Here is a 14,606-nt window from a genome sequence, read left to right on the forward strand (position 1 = left end):
AGTATTTCCTACATCTACCAGATGTTTCAAAGCACTCTCCAACCAATTCAGTGCTTCAGAAGTGTAGTTTTAGGAAAAGCAGAAACTAATTTGTACACATTAAGATGCTGGGGATTATCATCCACCAGAAATCGAACTGGACAAACCATATACAGAGGAATGTCAGTTATTTGGCATTCGATTATCTGAATTTCGGATTATCTGGACGAGATCGCAAGGTCCCAGTGCTTGGGTAAATTGTGTTATCTGGCATTAGATTATCCGAACATTTGACAATCTGAACAAAATACTCCCCGCTCTCATCGCTCAAATAATCGAGGTTCCTCTGTAAATACTATGGCTACAAGGGCAGGTCAGGGGCCAGGATTTCTCTAATGAGTAATTCACCTCCTATCTCCCCCAAGCATTGCTCCTTAATTTGCAAACAGCAAACATTCCACGCTTGCCAACTGATGTGCTGATGCAGTTGCAGCGTTGACTCCTGGTTCTAACTGCTACACGCATACATTGGAAGTATGTGATGAATGAAAACAAAATTAGAAAAAATGCTACTCTCCACTGCCTATTCCTAAGGACAATGCACAAGTCAGGAGTGTGATGGAATACTTCCCATTTGCTTGGATGGATGCAGCTCCAACAACACTCGAGCAGCTCAACATTATCCAGGCAAACTACTCCACCACCTTCAATATTCACTCTCTGCTGCACCAAGGAAAAGGGTAGCAGTGTATACCATCCACAAGTAATGTGATGTAGCCAGATAATCTGTTCTTTTGTGATGCTGATTAAAGAACAGATATTGACTAGGCACTGGAAATCTTGCATGGCTACCTGATGCGTAGTAATGGTCAGATATTAAGACATCAATGTGTCTGCTTTATCAAAGCCCATTCTACTCTGCACTAAAGCAGGGAGTTCCTAGCCTTATTGAGTTAGATGCTTGAGTTATGACACATGCACCAAGAATGCCAATGCCATGAACAGCCTTATGGTGTTATACAGCAATGTAAAGCTGCTAATAAACTATCAACTCAATGACATCTTCACCTGGGGCTAGAGATAAATGATGTAATCATGTCAGAATGAACTCTTCTCACTGAGACTTCGCTGCTTCAAGTTGCTAACCTTTGTTGCTTCAGCATACGTAGAGGAAAGTGAAAGAGAAGCACGAAAAAAGAATTCAAGAAGCTGGTCATCTTGAATTACTCTGCTCATTGTGAGGACTTCCCTGCCAGTGGTAACATCCATCAAGAATATTGCAAAGTCACCAGTGAGGTCAACCTTCAGCTTCACACAAGTAGCCCATCATGCGCACACAGCACGTTCGGCGCTTTGATAATAGGTTAGGATATCTCAGCATTAGCTGCTAATTTTCAATGGCACCACCACATCAGTGGTATCTGAAAGGGCTTCTAAGCAATAAACATCACTGGAAGCTTTCTGCTGGGTTTTCACTTCCTTCAGTTGAACATGAAGTTGAGGACTACTACAACAGCCGGCATATCTCCGTTGTTAAATTGCTTATGCTCAATCTTACATCTACAATGTCACGCAAGCACCAGCAATCATCTTACTTTTGCAATGAAGAGAATTCTCAATCAATGTTGGCGCAGGCCAGAAAAGGCCGAGTGCAGAGCTGCCCAACAGAGTAATCACAAGCCATTGTGGCACACTCTGGTGTGGTGAGGAGAACAGGAGGAGGCTAATTTTAATGATGGTCGAAGTAGGAATTAAGTAGCGATTAAGAAGCAAAAAAACAGAAGTGATAGGTGATCAAGTCATCCAGCAGTCAAGGGCATCGTGAGGAATGCATGAACTGATTTACCCTCATATTCGGTCATTTCCTCATCTTCTTCCAATGTGTGTTGATGTTGCTGTTGTATAAAGTCTACAAGCATGCTTGATTGTTCTGCCATCTTGATCTATTCTCTTGATCATATGAATGGAAGACTTAGTAGAAGACTGTAGAGGCCACTCGTTGAATATGCAGATTGGGCGTAGGCAGCAACTCTGGGCTCTCAATTTAATTTTAACCCGAGGTCTACATGGAGCAGGCCATTATACAGAAAGAGGAACTCACACCAGGAGAGGCTCAGAAAAATTAAGATTTCTAACAAAACCTGAAAGTAGCCCACGAGAAGCAACAGTTCTACATTTCCACAGGAAATCCATGAGCAGTCCTCTGACAAAGGCATCACTTCAGCATCCCTGACTGTGATGCTCAAGTCCCGCCTCACAATTTCTTTCATTGGGTCTCCAGTGGTGGGTTCCTGCCAATCAGAATGCCACTTCCAATGAGCGGCTACAACGCTTTGTGTCAAGTTCAAGCAAGAGAAGGACTGGGCCCAGGATCTGAGGCCTAGACGTCAAAATGTCGTGGGCCTTTCATTGTGTACGGCCAGACTACTTCCTGCATAAAACAGTCCCTGCTCACGTTGTCCTGTTCCAGGATTTGAGGTAAAAACAAGGACTGTAGATGCTGGAAATCAGATTCTAGATTAAAGTGATGCTGGAAAAGCACAGCACTGCAGGCAGCATCCGAGGAGCAGGAAAATCGATGTTTCGGGCAAGTAATATGCTGGTGTCAAGATTCAATGTTCCAAACGGTTTTCACTTGAAAAGATAATGCCATTTTGTATGGGTACTAAGGAACCTACAGCAAGAATATGACTTTGAGACTGGAGAGACAGACTCAGTAAAGTTCCTGGAAAACGGATGTGGAGTTTATTCTTGACTGGTACATGATAGGCCACATGCCCTCAATTGTCCTGGCTTCAGTTTCTGGAGGAGCTAGAAAACTATTTTGTCTCTTGTATGACTGCAGATAATTTTTGGTGATGCTGCTAAGGTAGATCTCTCTTTTCCAGTGATTAACAGTATCTTTACTCACACCAGAATATTGCTGAAGGCCGCCGAACAGCAAAGGATTTTACAAAAATGTCCTTTTCACAGGGTTGGCTAAAGCAGCCCAACTGCATGATGGCACCAACGACAAGTGGAAGTGGCTAAATTCAGTGACTGCCTCTTGGCTATTGTTATAGTCTTCAGCAGCATGATTCTCATCCAAGTCCCAGATAGCAAAGGTACTGTGCTTCGTCCAATGATATTTTCTTGATGATTGGAACCACACCACTCTTCTTAATATTCCCAACATCACATCAAGGTCTGCAGAAAGAGATCTTGCAGGGAAAATGCATTGTAGACTCACTCATCAGCTGGAAAGGGTTCCGTCCCTGCCAAGCAGTCACTTTGCCATCACAAGTTCAACAAGTCTTTCAGTTGAAGTATTTGTATTCTTTGGTCGACCCTTCATTGGTGCTGAAGTAGACAGAGTTGAGGAACATGGCATCTACTTGCACCCCCCCCCCCCCACCCCATTTCCAAAACGCTAATGTCAGGTTAATCCAATGGATAATCCAAACATCACATGCAATTTAGAACCACAGATTGGTGTCAGACATTTTGAGTGGATCTTAGTCAACTTGGGCTCCAGTTGGATTTTTTTAAAGGACATCCGACTCAGCAAGGTTAGCACACAGTGTATGCAAGGGAAACCATTCCTAATGCTGAGTTAAGGCATCTGTGACCTTCCACATTTAGAGGACAAGCAAGATCCTTATAATGAACTAGGAAAACCTCTGTCTTCAACTTTGATGCCAGGCTCATCATGCAGACAAGTCACTAAAGATGATCCAGTTGGACTACTCTTCACAATAAAATCATCAGAAAATTCTACAGTTGAGGCAAACGTAAAATGTACACCTTGCTGAAATCTCTCCTCAAAACACTAGTGTTCATCTGAATGCACAGACAGGACAAACTTTGCCTGCAAGCTGATGGAACTCATTGTACTTACAGGAAGCATGCTGTGGAGTGCCAGCTTCCACCAGGGACCTCAGGCTGCACCCACTGAGATGTGAGACATGAAGCATGCAGCTTTCTCACAGGGTTCCTCCATATTAATCCGGGCTATATAAGCAGTATAAAGTGATGCATCAAACAGTACTCACCTGGAACATGAAAAAACAAAACAAAATATCCCATTCAGACTTATGGATCTTAGAGTCGATAAGGAATTATGTTTCAAATGATCTAGAGAGTTTTTAAAAGGAGCAGGAATAGGCTATTCAGCCCCTCAAACTCATTCCGCCATTCAGTTAGATCACATATTGCAACTGCATGTACCCACCTTCATTACAGATCAAAGCCTTATCCAAACAAAATCTATCCATCTCAGTCACAAAATGTTTTAGCAACCTCAATTGCTTACTGGGGGAGGAGATCTAGCCTTGCACTGCCTTTTGTATGAAGAAATGCTTCCTGACAAAGAGCCTTAAGTTTCAAACCAGGCTGGCAGTAATGCCCGCTGCCATTTTCTACTTTAACCTCATCGGACATATTTGAGGAATTGAGACTTTGGTTGATATTGTAAAAAGAACAATACTGATTCAGCCCCACTCTCCACTGAATGCAACATCAGGAAAGCAGCTCAATTGATATTGTGCATTTTAAAACCACCACTCAAAGTCAAAATTAACCTGCATCCTGTCTGACCGCATCGAGAAGTATTTCTGAATAATGCATCAATGTTATGTCATTGTCTCCAGTACAACTGGATCATCTTTATTGTCAGTGGGTCTTGGAAAACAATAGAAGTTTGAGGTAAATTTTCTGAGACTCTGCCTCCGCAACCATTGGCCCTCCTGTTGAACAAGTCTCTGAACATTTACCGTACTTATATGGAAGAAGTGTGTGTGAAATTAAACACAGCAACCACTTACTTGATTGTTGAAAGCCTCTGGGGCAAACCTCTTGTAAACTGGTGCCAATAGGTTTGCCAGGTTTTGCAGATTCGACTCTAGTTTTTCCTCCTGAATAGAAAGATGGAAAGCAATCATCAGAAAAGGAGCTACCAAAGGATTCAAAAGTTGGATTAGGAACTGGAGCTGTATAAAGGACTAGAATCTCTCATTTGCCCCAAGAACAATGCATTAGCTGTAGAGTCGCCCCTTTAAATTGCTCTTTTTTAATTTGCTGTGGAAGAACTCACCAGCTGATTAATAATGCTTTCAACAGCCTCCCAGTCCACATACAGGTACATAACTTAGGACATCTTATGACTTCCAATATCTCTAATGATTAAGAATGTTAGCATTAAAGGCACTTTACCTGAATGCTCATAGCATTCATAACAAAGTAGATGAACTAACGGCACAGATCATCGTGAATGATTATGATGTGGTAGGCATTACAGACACATGGTTGCAGGGGGTTCAGGACTGGCAGTTAAACATCCAAGGATTTACAACTTATCAAAAAGACAGGGAGGTGGGCGGGGAGGGGCGGGGGAGGCAGGGTTGCCTTGTTAGTTAAGAACAAAATTAAATCTATGGCACTGAATGACATAGGGTCAGATGATGTGGAGTCTGTGTGGGTGGAATTGAGGAACCACAAAGGCAAAAAAACCATAATGGGAGTTATGTACAGACTTCCTAACAGTGGTCAGGACCAGGGGTGCAACATGTACCGGGAAATAGAAAAGGGATGTCAGAAAGGCAAGGTCACGGTGATCGTGGGGGGCTTCAATATGCAGGTGGACTGGGTAAATAATGTAGCCAGTGGATCCAAAGAAAGGCAATTCTTGGAATGCTTACAGGATGGCTTTTTGGAACAGCTTGTCATGGAGCCCACAAGGGAGCAGGCTATTTTGGACCTAGTACTATGTAATGAACCAGACTTTATAAAAGATCTTAAAGTAAGGGAACACTTAGGAAGCAGCGATCATTATATGGTAGAGTTCAGTCTGCAGTTTGAAAGAGAGAAGGCAAAATCGGATGTAATGGTGTTACAATTAAACAAAGGTAATTACGAGGGCATGAGAGAGGAACTGACGAAAATTGACTGGAAGCAGAGCCTAGCAGGGAAGACAGTCGACCAAAAATGGCAGGAGTTTGTGGGTACAATTGAGGACACAGTACAGAGGTTCATCCCCAAGAAAAGGAAGATTATCCGGGGAGGGATTAGACAGCCATGGCTGACAAAGGAAGTCAGGAAATGTATTAAAGAAAAAGAGAGATCCTATAAAGTGGCCAAGAGCACTGGGAAATCAGAAGATTGGGAAGGCTACAAAAACAAACAGAGGATAACAAAGAGAGAAATAAGGAAGGAGAGGATAAAGTATGAAGGTAGGCTAGCCAGTAATATTAGAAATGATAGCAAAAGTTTCTTTCAATATATAAGAAATGAACGACAGGCAAATGTAAACATTGGGCCACTTTAAACTGAAGCTGGAAGGTTAGTGATGGGAGATAAGGAAATAGCTGGAGAACTTAATAAGTACTTTGCGTCAGTCTTCACAGTGGAAGACATGAGTAATATCCCAACAATTAAAGGGAGTCAGGGGGCTGAGTTGAGTATGGTTGCCATTACAAAAGAGATAGCGCTAGAAAAGCTAAAAGGTCTTAAAATTGACAAATCTCCTGGTCCCAATGGGCTACATCCTAGCGTTCTGAGGAAGGTGGCTGAGGAAATAGCGGAGGCATTGGTTGAGATCTTTCAAAATTCACTGGAGTCAGGGAAAGTCCCAGATGATTGGAAGATCGCTGTTGTAACCCCCTTGTTCAAGAAAGGATCAAGACAAAAGATGGAAAATTATAGGCCAATTAGCCTAACCTCGGTTGTTGGTAAAATTCTAGAATCCATCGTTAAGGGATGAGGTTTCTAAATTCTTGGAAGAGCAGGGTCGGATTAGAACAAGTCAACATGGATTTAGTAAGGGGAGGTCATGTCTGACAATCCTGTTAGAATTCTTTGAAGAAATGACAAGTAGGTTAGACCAGGGCAACCCAGTGGATGTGGTCTATCTAGACTTCCAAAAGGTCTTTGATAAGGTGCCACATGGGAGGCTGCTGAGTAAGCTGAGGGCCCGTGGTGTTCAAGGTGAGCTACTGGCATGGATTGAGGATTGGCTGTCTGACAGAAGGCAGAGAGTTGGGATAAAAGGTTCTTTTTTGGAATGGCAGCTGGTGACGAGCGGTGTCCCGCAGGGATCAGTGTTGGGGCTGCAGCTGTTCACGTTATATATTAATGATCTGGATGAAGGCACTGGGGGAATTCTAGCGAAGTTTGTCGATGATACAAAGATAGGTGGACAGGCAGGTAGTACTGAGGAAGTGGGGAGGCTGCAGAAGGATTAGACAGTTTGGGAGAGTGGTCCAGGAAATGGCTGATGAAGTTCAATGTGAGCAAATGCGAGGTCTTGCACTTTGGAAAAAAGAATACAAGCATGGACTACTTTCTAAACGGTGAGAAAATTCATAAAGCCAAAGTACAATGGGATCTGGGAGTGCAAGTCGAGGATTCTCTAAAGAAAACATGCAGGTTGAGTCCGTGATTAAGAAAGTGAATGCAATGTTGTCAGTTATCTCAAGAGGGTTGGAATATAAAAGCAGCGATGTACTACTGAGTCTTTATAAAACTCTAGTTTGGCCCCATTTAGAATACTGTGTCCAGTTTTGGGCCCCACACCTCAGGAAGGACATACTGGCACTGGAGCGTATCCAGCAGAGATTCACACGGATGATCCCTGGAATGGTAGATCTAACATATGAGGAACGGCTGAGGATCCTGGGATTGTACTCATTGGAGTTTAGAATGTTAAGGGGAGATCTAATAGAAACTTACAAGATAATACATGACTTGGAGAGGGTGGATGCTAGGAAATTGATTCCATTAGGCGAGGAGACTAGGACCCGTGGACACAGCCTTAGGATTAGAGGGGGTCAATTCAGAACAGAAATGCAGAGACATTTCTTCAGCCAGAGAGTGGTGGGCCTGTGGAATTCATTGCCGTAGAGTGCAGTGGAGGCCGGGACACTAAATATTTTCAAGGCAGAGATTGATAAATTCTTGGTGTTGCAAGGAATTAAGGGCTACGGGGAGAATGCGGGTAAGTGGAGTTGAAATGCCCATCGGCCATGATTAAATGGCGGAGTGTACTCGATGGGCCGAATGGCCTTACTTCCACTCCTGTGTCTTATGGTCTTATAAGTTGGAGGATACAACAGACGTATTTGTGGCTGGAAAGACAGTGCAGAACAGAGAGTGTTAGACGCCTGGAACACCGAGACTGGCTTTGGGGGAGATGGCACCTGAACAGAAGCAGGGCTGACTTCCTTGCAGGTATTTTGTCTTGTTTTTGGGGAGGATCATTCATAATCAAACAGATGCAGTCATCACACTGCCCGTCAGCCAGATTTCACAGCTGATAATCACTTGACAGGACAGTCTGCAGCAAGATTCAAACCTTGCACCAAATCGAAAGGGGAATTATCAGAGAATCCCTACAGTGTGAAGCAGGCTATTCAGCCCATCAGGTACGCACCCCCCCCCACCCCACCGTACAGCACCCTGCCCAGACCCACCCTATTCTTGTAACCCTGCACTTCCCATGGCTTATCCACCTAGCCTGCACATTCCTGGACTATACAGGGCAACTTGGCATGGTCAATCCGCCTGACCTGCACATCTTTGGATTGTGGGAGGAAACCAGAGAAAACCCACGCATTCACAGGGAGAACATGTAAACCCCACAAGGAACGGTCGTCCGAGGTTGGAATTGAACCCGGGATCCTGGCGCTGTGAGGTAGCGGTGCTAACAACTGAGCCACCCACCTCACTAGACACCTCACTAGACAAGAAGACACCTGACAGAATTTTAACTCCTGAGATTTGAATGATTCACCTCAGCAGTCCAGATGCAAGGCCTTTTCCACATCACCTTGCAAACCAGCACATGTGGTCAAACAGGTCTTTACCCATTAAAGCCAATGGAAGGGAAATCAGGACTGCACTGCACACCATCTCCTTAAATGCAGCTTTGGTGAGAGAGAGCCTCTGGCTAGAATGCCAAATGCAATCCTATCCGAAATTCTAAACAGTGTGCAGCAATAACAGAAGAAAATGCCTCACAAATCAAACACTCAGAGACCTGCTGAGTTGCCACTGACCTCTTTGGGGTCATCACCGAGTAGCCTGAATTTCCTGGGGGCTTTACTTCTTGCGAACTTACACCCGTTATAGTACATACTCCAGGAGCAGCCAAAGGAAAACGAAGCTCCACAAGTGTCTTGGTTTAGCCCTTGGCAAGCACATGTTCGTCTGCAGGAAAAAGAATAGGTTTACAGCTCAAAGGCCCTAGTATCCGATATTAGGCATTTGTCCCAAGGCATCTCCTCAGCTGCTACCCAGTTTGCTAGAATCTCCTTTCAGTGGATATACTGCCATCAACTCCTCCTGTAATACTAGTCTACAGGACTTACTAGTGTTAAGTGGTGAAAGATTAACTGCTGATACGTCTTTAGCAGAAGAGATAATTGACAACAAGAAGTAATTTATTAGATATAACTAACTTTGTTTAAACCAGGATCTTATGAACAGGCCCTCCTGATAAACCAGCAAAACTTATACAACTAAAATACCAGACGTTTACTGTATTATTGCAACCTCCATGATGTTCAAGTAGTCAGTTAAGGGTGCAAGTCATAGAATGGAAACAGACCCTTCGGTCTAACTCATCCCTGCCATCCAGATATCCTAACTTAATCTAGTCCCATTTGCCAGTATTTGGCCCATATGCCTCTAAACCCTTTTTCCTATTCATATTTCCATCCAGATGTCTTTTAAATGCTGTAACGGTACCAGCCTCCACCACTTCCTCTGGCAGCTCATTCCGTACACACATCATCCTCTGCATTAAAAAGTTGTCTCTTAGGTCCCTTTTAAATCTTTCCCCTCTCACCTTAAGTCTATGCCCTCTAGTTCTGAACTCCCCCACCACAGGGAAAAGACCTTGCCTATTTATCCTATCCATGCCCCTCATAATTTTGTAAACCTCTGTAAGGTCACCCATCAGCCTCTGACACTCCAGGGAAAACAGCCCCAGCCTGTTCAGCCTCTCCCAATAGCTCAAACCCTCCAACCCTGGCAACAACATTATAAATTTTTCTGAACCCTTTCACGTTTCACAACATCCTTCGTATAGGAGGGAGACCAGAATGTGAGAAGACCATTCATCACTGTGTTTTATTTATGGCAAAGTTGCATTATTATTTAAGTTACTTATGCTGTAAATAGAGTGTAACAGTGATATCTATACCCTGCATTATTTTTCTATGATTTAGTATGTACTTTTACATTGATTATGTGGACCTCTTGATCAACCAAAATATTTGATCAATTGGTATACTCCTGGTCCCATAAGTACCGGTTATTGAACGTTTGCTGTACTAGCTAAGATAACAGTTTACGTTAAGACTATTCAGCTGTATTATAGTTGGTAAAAAGACAGACTAACCTAAGTTACATGGTTGTTAACAGTGGAGGTCACTGGAGTAACTACAACAGACAAGTAGAACTGACCAGATTTTTCCAGAGACTGTCATATATATCTCAGTGACCAGAGTTATACAAAGGCTTCAGAGTTAACCTTTTCAGACTATCTATCTTAGGTTTTCCCCCGCCATTATGCAACTGCTGAAACAAGTATATCATGTTTATCACAATCTTTTCTCTCCAACCTCTGACTTTATAAAATCATGTTGACTTGCGTGAGTAGGTGATCTACTTGAGCAAGAACACTGAATATTAATATCTGGAAAGATGGGTAGCCATTTATTTCCTGCATATCTTTTGCTGTCAAGTGTTGACGTTGTTCCACCATGATGTCAGAATGATTTCTGATTGCTTTAATGTGTGTGATGAAAGGTGAACGTTGAGATGGGAGAAGTAATCTTCTTGTTTTAATGCTGTTACATGGTAGGTCAGGATGAGCAGTCTTTTGTCACAATGTCTTTTGCTTGATAGGTTTTCCTCGTTTTTGATGAATTCCACATCTGAATACTCTCTTGTTGGAGTGACTTTGTTCTTGAGTTCAACCCGAACAGAGTGCTTGGAGTTTCGTGAGTTGGTGCAGTTGGATGAGGATAATTCTTCCCTTTTTAAGAATTTTTCACCCTGTAGAAATCAATTCTTACTCTTATCCTTGAATATCCCATTTATAAACACACAAAAAGAAGCTGAACGGCTGAGCAGGGGTGATTAATTCTTAGAGTGAATAATCCAAACGTTAGCTTTAGGTATGGAAGATTAGCTTGCTTAGTGTGTGGCATAGGGGGAGTTGTGTTTAATGTTACCCCCCTATGAGGTGTTGTATGGGAAGCATCATCAAGTGAAGAAACTTGAACTGCAGATTTTCAGAACCTGAACGACAGCAAGGATCCCTGTGGCACAAGCAAAGGATGATGTGCAATGATGTTTAATTGGGCCATCATTGCACAGAATAGCAACTTGCAAGCAGATAGAGAAATGGTGATTACCAGGCAACCCAGGAGCACCAGGCAGGAAGAGTAGGTGGGGGGGGAAGGATCTTCTGAGACAATTTTGCTCACTACTTGGTCTTCGGTTTTGGATACTGTTAAGTGTAACGGGGCAAGCGCGTGGCCCTGCAGCTGTCTCGGAGGGAAGGAAGAAGAGTGGAAGGGTAATGTGAAGGGGATGTGTTAATTAGGAGAAGCAGAGTCCTTTCTGTGGCCATTTGACTCCAGACTTAATTGGTGTCTCTGTGGTGCCAGGGTCAAGGATGCCATAGAGTGGCAGCAGGGTATTCTTCTTGGGGACAGTAATCAGCCAGAGATCCTGATCGACATTGGTACCAGTAGCAAGGGGATATGCTTCTGCAGTCAAAATTTAGATGTCTGGGTATCAAATTAATAAGCAGGTGCTCTAAGGTAGTAACTTCCAGAATACTCCACCCACAAGTAAGCACACAAGTTCAAGGATACAACAGATGAATTTGTGGTGGGGAAGACTGTGCAGGAGGGAGGGCTAGGTACCTGCAACACTGAGACTGAGTCTGGGGGAGATGGCACCTACACAGAACTGGGACCAACTTCTTTGCAGGGTGTTTTGCCATTGTTTTTCAGGGTGGTTTAAATTGACTATGGATGAGAGTGTAGGACAGAATATCAGATATGTATAGTTCTTTGCACTAAAACAGGGAGAGAGATAGTTAACACCAGAGTTGGTAATAAGATATTCAGTGCAGGTGGAATAAGGGAGAAATTAAAACATTCTAAATCAGGATTACATGACATGTATGTCAATGTACTGATGAGTCTGGTAAATAAGATTAAGGAGTTACTCACACCGCTTACCATGTGCAATTATGATGTGGTTACAACAGAGACCACATACAAGGATGGACAGGACTATGTGTAAAATATTCCTGGATACAAGACGTTCAGTGAATGTAATGTAAGAAAAGACTTTGTTATACAGTGAGAAGTTAGGATCTGGAGTGCACTGCCTGTAAGTGTGGTGGAGGCTGGTTTATTGAGGCGTTCTAAAGCATATTAGATGATTATCTGGATATTAAAAAAATGTATGGGGTTACAGGGAGAAGGAAGGAGAATGGCACAAAGTCATAACACTCTTTTGGAAAGCCAGTGCAGCCATGATGGGCCCAATGATCTCCTTCTACGTTGTAACAATTCCATGATTGTAGCTGGTGAATAAATAGAGTGAATGCAATGATGTCTTCCTTCTGGGGTCAACAAACATTTTTATGAGCCCTGTGAAGTCATCTTCTGACTGGCATATATTATTTTAGTTCACGAATGTTGTCTTCAGAGACGGCTGCAATTACAAAACTTTTAGAGCAAAACATACTTTCTTCCTCAGCAGTGATGCTTGTTGATTATTAATGTGGAAGTTCTGCCAAGTGATACTTATGTTTTAAACACATTATTAATATTCCTTTAATTGTACACTTGCACCATTCAGCATCATGATAGCAGGTTGTAATTTCAAGGTTTTAACCAAGGTATTTGGCCAGATAACACAGTGATGCTCTGTCCTGCATCAAGCTTGAATTGAGTTGAACATCCATTCGTACGGATGAGATCTGTCATGTCTGGTTCAAATGAGTCGGTTATTTCACTTTGGAACCATTCTAGTTTCTTCCCAAGGAATAATATTATTATCGAAGGACGATGTTCTAATACTTGGAGAGTCGGATTTTTTTAAAAAAGAGTGTTTGATGTAAAGTATTGGCTTCTTTGCGGATGGAACCAGTATTGCTTCCTTGTTTAACGATTGCTTCTGGCTCTTACCTATTCTTTGAAAATGCTGCACATTTTTGCAAAGAGACATTTTTGTTCAGAGAAAGGTTCACTGGGCCCACAATGTTAACTTTACCTTCTCTCTACAGGTATGCAATTTCTGGTTTTGTTTCAGATTTCCAAGCGGTTCTTTGTTTTATTTTATTCTCGATGTGGAGGAGCCGGTGTTGGAGTGGGGTGGACAAAGTTAAAAACCACACAACACCAGGTAATAGTCCAACAGATTTATTTGAAAGCTTCCTGGTGTTGTGAGAATTTTATTATATTCTTGTACTAGTGCTGGACTGTTACTTCTGATTATGTCTTTTGTTAGACAGTGACTCTGAGGACTAAAAGTATTTAAGACTTTTTTCCTTGATTTATCATGGGACTGATTGGAGTGTTTGGATCTTTTGAAGTGAATAGGTTCTGATAGAGTAAATTCGTCCTTGTATTTCCCAGATCTTTCAGTGTTTTTCCAAATCTAAGCTTTTAACGCAATCTGCATAGCCTTTCCAATATAAGATCTTCCTTTAATTTTAAAAGAAGTGAAAAATATCAATCAGAAATTCCAAGGACAATTCTATCTTTAATTAATTCTGGTTTTAATGCTCCAGTTACAAAAGATCTAGACAATATATAAAGATTGTCAATCCTTTTCCAAAGGGCATCAGTGACCCAGTGTGGTTCAAGTAGGGGTGGCACAGTGGCGCAATGGTTAGCACTGCTGCCTCACAGCACCAGGCTCCCAGGTTTGATTCCAGCCTCGGGCAACTGTCTGTGTGGAGTTTGCACTATCTCCCCGTGTCTGCGTGGGTTTGCTCCAGTTTCCTCCCACAGTCCAAAGATGTGCAGCTCAGGTGAACTGGCCATGCTAAATTTCTCATTATTGTCAGGTGCATTAGTCAGAGGGAAATGGGTCTGGGTGGGTTACTCTTCGACTTGCTGGGCCGAAGGGCCTGTTTCCACACTGTAGACAATCGGAATAGAATCTAAATCTATGGGAGAAAGTGAGGACTGCAGATGCTGGAGATTAGATTCGAGAGTGTGGTGCTGGAAAAGCACAGCAGGTCAGGCAGCATCCGAGAAGCAGGAAAAATCGACGTTTCGGGCATGAGTTCTTCATGAGCCCTAAATCTCACAAATTGTTTCTTCCATGTTGACCAATTTAATTCAGTATCTGTAACCTTGAGGCTGTCTGGAGGTGCAAAAACATTCTCTAGTTTTTAAGTTAAATTACTCACTTTAAATTCAGAAAGATTTTAATATTTAACGTTTTTAGCATTATTTAAATTCTGCTCTATCGCCAGCTTATCTTTAAGTTTGAATTGTGGTTTCAATTGCATTCCTATGAAGGCTTTCAGAAAATTTCCAGCTTTAAGAATTGTTTTTGGTAATTGTAATGAGCACATTACAACAATCAACACTGTCTGCCATTAGGCTGGCTTT

General features: G+C 42.5%; 1 protein-coding gene across 2 annotated transcripts in view; it reads right to left on the minus strand.

Annotated features, from left to right (window-relative positions):
• The window catches only part of LOC140491028 (methylcytosine dioxygenase TET2-like), a 179,544-nt gene that overhangs the window by 34,861 nt on the left and 130,077 nt on the right, over positions 1 to 14,606 (minus strand). For both annotated transcript variants that reach the window (XM_072589160.1, XM_072589158.1), the window contains 2 exons: positions 9,009 to 9,159; positions 4,782 to 4,871 (listed from right to left, as the gene is read on the minus strand). In XM_072589160.1, the coding sequence (XP_072445261.1) occupies positions 4,782 to 4,871; positions 9,009 to 9,159 (241 nt within the window). The remainder of the gene's footprint in view (positions 1 to 4,781; positions 4,872 to 9,008; positions 9,160 to 14,606) is intronic.

The sequence above is a fragment of the Chiloscyllium punctatum genome, chromosome 2, assembly GCF_047496795.1.
Source record: "Chiloscyllium punctatum isolate Juve2018m chromosome 2, sChiPun1.3, whole genome shotgun sequence".
Classification (NCBI taxonomy): Eukaryota; Metazoa; Chordata; class Chondrichthyes; order Orectolobiformes; family Hemiscylliidae; genus Chiloscyllium; species Chiloscyllium punctatum.